We start from the raw sequence: 3,983 nt of genomic DNA, 5'->3' as shown, positions 1-3,983 counted from the left end.
TTAAGTTTTGTTTCTCAGTACACCCCACTAATTACATAACCCCCAAATAAGCCAAGAGAATGGTGAAAGAGAGAGCGCATTATAAAAATGTAAAAAACCCCTAATTTCAAGGAAAGAGAGATGAACCTGTGAAGTTTTTATCAGCTTGATTGCATTCTTTGAGCGTTCATCAGCCATTGATTTAATCAGTCGATAGCCGCCTCCTTCACCCTTCTTAAACCCTAATTTTAATTGACAGCCGCTTGAGAGAGATGAAAGTGAGAGAAATGGGGTAAAATATGTTTATATATTTTATTTCAATTCTACCGAGATCGGTGGAAATTAGCCGTGTGAAACTTTTCGTTGTCATTCGGTCAAATTTAATGAACAAATATATTTTTTCTCCAGAAGCTGTTGAAACCTCTTTTCTGCACTAATTCAACAGAAGATATCATTCATCTAATAAAATTAACAAATACTTGGCCATCTAGCAAAAAAAAATTGCCTAAATGTAAATTTTATAGAAAATTAGATAAAGAAATAATTGCTTTGACACAAATTTGATTGAAATAATTAAAATAAATTACATTAAATCATCATTATCGCTCAAGTCATCTTCATCCTCATTTTTGTCTTCGTCTTCGTCTTCTTCTTCATCTTCTTTATCTCTTTCACTTTCTTCTTCATTGTTGTAATCTACCGAATAGTCATTTTCAAACATTCTCAAGTCAACAAAAAAATTTGAGGGATCACGAATAATAACTCTTTCAACATGCGATGATGAAGCATTTGACACTTCATTTTGTAAAGCATCATCATTCATCCCGGTTTTTTCTTGAATTGACACACTTTCATCAACTAGTCGCCTCTTTGTTGTTAAAACCGTGTACCATGATGATTTTGCATTAGAAATGTTTGGTGCATAGTATACTTGATGAGCTTGGCTAGCCAACACAAACACGTCTTCGGCATTTAGTTTTGATTTAACATCTACGGTAGTTATCCGATGTTTATCGACTTTCACATGTGTCGTGTGATCAAACCAATGACATTTGAAGATGATCACTTGATGCCCATTTTGATAAAAGAGTTTTAAAATTTCTTCTATCCTTCCATAGTAGTTACCATAATGTTCTTCGTAAGAAGTCCCTAGAAATAAAATGTATTAAATTGGAAAACAATTGGTAAAGAAAAATACAAGTTAGATATTAAGAAAAATAATTAAATTTCTCACCAATGACAACAACACCGGAATTTGGTGAAGTGAGCTCATTAGCATTTACACAATCAAATTTGTAACCATTGCACTTGCATACTTTATAAGACTCCACTTTATACAACGGACCTCTTATTAGGTCTATAAATTTCTTGTTGAGCTCTTCGTCATCTTGTACCTAATAACATATGTGAGAAATATAATATGAGGAAAATTTGTGTATGTGTCTGTGTATAAATTATAATGCATACCCTTCTTTCGAGCCAATCTTTAAATTGTTCTTTTTGAAATTGTTCCTTTTCCGCATCATTCAAATGTGGGTATTGTCGTTGTACCAACTTTTGAAAACCCCTACATAATCAAGTTAAATAATAAAAACATCACATTTTGAACTAAAGTAATTTTAAAAAAGAAGTTATTTAAAAATAACTTACCTCAAGTACTTTCGAACCTCCGGCGAATTAATAAGAACATAGTATGCCACGAGTTCATATTCATCACAACTCAAGATTCTATCTCTAGTTCGTAGACTAGGATGTGTCGGATATGTGTAAACTTCTAACAAATTGGCATTCTGAAACATTTGAGGGGCCTCATTTTGACGTTATTGATTATGCATCAATCCATTCTTGGAATCAAAATATAACGTACAAAAGTGTACACATTCTTCCTCAATGTAGAGTTGTGCCATTGAACCCTCCGCTCGAGCTTTATTTCCAACCTTCAATTTCAAGTTGTGCAAGTATCTTTCAATAAAATACATCCAACGCCTATTGGCCGGGCCACCCAACTTACACTCAGTTGCTAAATGCAGTGGCAAATGCTCCATGGGATCAAAAAGACTAGGAGTAAAGACAGTTTCAAGCTTAGACATTATTGTCACTATATCTCTCTCCATTTTCTCTAAATCTGTGTATTTGAGACTACACGAGCATAAATCTTGAAAGAAGTTGCACAATTCAATGATAGGATCAGACACATGTTTCGGAAGTAGATCACAACAAACGATAGGCAACATTTTTTGCATGAAGACGTGACAATCGTGTGATTTCATCCCCCGAATGCAATTTTTCTTCCAATTCACACACCTAGATATGTTTGAGGCATACCCGTCTGGGAGTTTCAATGAGACTATCCACTTATACAACTTTTGAACTTGTTCACTCGAAAGTACATATGGTGCATGTGGTTTTATACCATTATCTTGAATCCACAACTCACGGTGTACACCTAACTCTTGACAATCCTTTCTTGATTTGGTTTTATCTTTAGACTTCTTCGAATCATCAAGAATTGTGTAGAAAATATTGTCAAATACATTCTTTTCGGTATGCATAATGTCAATGCTATGACGAAGGCTGAGTGTTTCCCAATATGGAAGCTCAAAAAATGGAGAACTGTGAGTCCAATTATGTGTCACACCATAATCTTTTGGTTTTTTCTTCGATGACTTTCCTGGTGGGGGAAACTGTATTTGCTCACACATGACCTTTGCACGTGACCCTGAATGTCGAGCACAAACTGATCGTGTCTCAACTCTTCCAAATCTCGTACTCCTTATGAGAGGATCATCTGGCTCCAAAAAATACCGGGCAGTTCCATAAAATGTTGTTTTACCACCATGTTTGAGTTGCTTACCTTTGACCTCTCCCATGCAAACTGGACATGCCAACTTACCTTTAGTGGACCACCCGCTAAGCATGGCAAGTGCAGGAAAGTCACTAATTGTCCACAAAAGTGCCCCCTTCATCATAAAATTTGTACGTCAGAACATGTCATATGTTTCCACTCCAGTATGCCACAACAATTTTAATTCATCAATTAATGGCCTGAGATAAACATGTAAGTGTTTTGTTGGATCCGTCGGTCCAGGAATGAGAAGAGGCATAAACATGTATGGAGCCTTAGTACACATAGATGGGGGAAGGTTGTACACAATAACCACCACAGGCCATACTGTATACTCCCTAGTGTGCTTATCGCGAAAGGGGTCAAATCCATCAGTAGAGAGCCTGAGTCTGACATTCCGAATCTCTTTTGAAAATCTTTGAAATCTCCGATCAAATTGTTTCCATTCATCTCCATCTGCTGGGTGACTTAAGTCACCTTCAACTGCAATTCTATCATGGTACCATCTCATACATTTTGCAGTCTTCTCCGCCATGAATAAACGCTGCAATCTCATTGTAATAGGAAAGTAACGCAAGATTTTTCGAGGGATCTTTTGTTTTTTAGGATCTTTTTGCACTTTGTATCGGTCTTCTTTGCATATATCACACTTTGTCTTTTTGCTATGTTCCTTGTAAAATAACATACAATCATTCTCACAAGCATCAATCTTTTCATACTCCATATTCAATCATTTAATCATCGTTCGCACGGTGTAGTAATTCTCAGGCAATTTATGATCATCAGGCAGTACCGATCCAATGAGGTGAAGCAAGTCATCAAAACCATTGTTACTACAATTATGCTTGTTTTTCCAATGAAGCGGCTTCATTACAAACTCTAGCGTTGTAAGATTGGCATTGTTCGAATAAATTGGTTCTGATGCAGTATTCACCATCTTGTAAAATTGTTTTGCTATTTCATTCGGTTCTTCCTCAAAATCCTCACAATCTTCGAAGGCATTATCATGTGCATCATGCATATCATCATCTTTGCAGCCCGTGTTAATATAACTTGTTCTGGCCTCGTTCCATAACATTTCTTTCTCCCCGTGACAATCCCATCTAATATACCATTGCATGATACCATGTCAATATAAATGTATTTTCACGGTACTAGG

General features: G+C 36.0%; 1 protein-coding gene across 1 annotated transcript; it reads right to left on the bottom strand.

Annotated features, from left to right (window-relative positions):
- Window positions 1-562: 562 nt before the first annotated feature.
- On the bottom strand, window positions 563-3,548 carry LOC141696190 (uncharacterized). Its single transcript, XM_074500370.1, has 6 exons — window positions 3,036-3,548; window positions 1,857-2,939; window positions 1,630-1,769; window positions 1,447-1,546; window positions 1,214-1,373; window positions 563-1,128 (listed from the first exon to the last, which is right to left on the bottom strand). The coding sequence occupies exons 1-6, from the start codon at window positions 3,546-3,548 to the stop codon at window positions 563-565; spliced, it is 2,562 nt and encodes an 853-aa protein (XP_074356471.1).
- Window positions 3,549-3,983: the final 435 nt, after the last annotated feature.

Source organism: Apium graveolens, chromosome 11 (genome assembly GCF_009905375.1).
Source record: "Apium graveolens cultivar Ventura chromosome 11, ASM990537v1, whole genome shotgun sequence".
Classification (NCBI taxonomy): Eukaryota; Viridiplantae; Streptophyta; class Magnoliopsida; order Apiales; family Apiaceae; genus Apium; species Apium graveolens.
The sequence above is the reverse complement of the archived record's forward strand: the minus strand, read 5'-3'. Positions and strand labels throughout refer to the sequence as shown.

What these genes read in the sequence shown, in the direction of transcription:
- LOC141696190 (XM_074500370.1), bottom strand. Translation starts at nt 3,548, where the DNA reads ATGGAGTATGAAAAGATTGATGCTTGTGAGAATGATTGTATGTTATTT. An exon ending in ATCCAACAAAACACTTACAT is followed by an intron (nt 2,940 to 3,035) that starts GTTTATCTCAGG and finishes TTTATGATGAAG; the next exon opens with GGGGCACTTTTGTGGACAAT. An exon ending in AAGATTGGCTCGAAAGAAGG is followed by an intron (nt 1,374 to 1,446) that starts GTATGCATTATA and finishes ATATGTTATTAG; the next exon opens with GTACAAGATGACGAAGAGCT.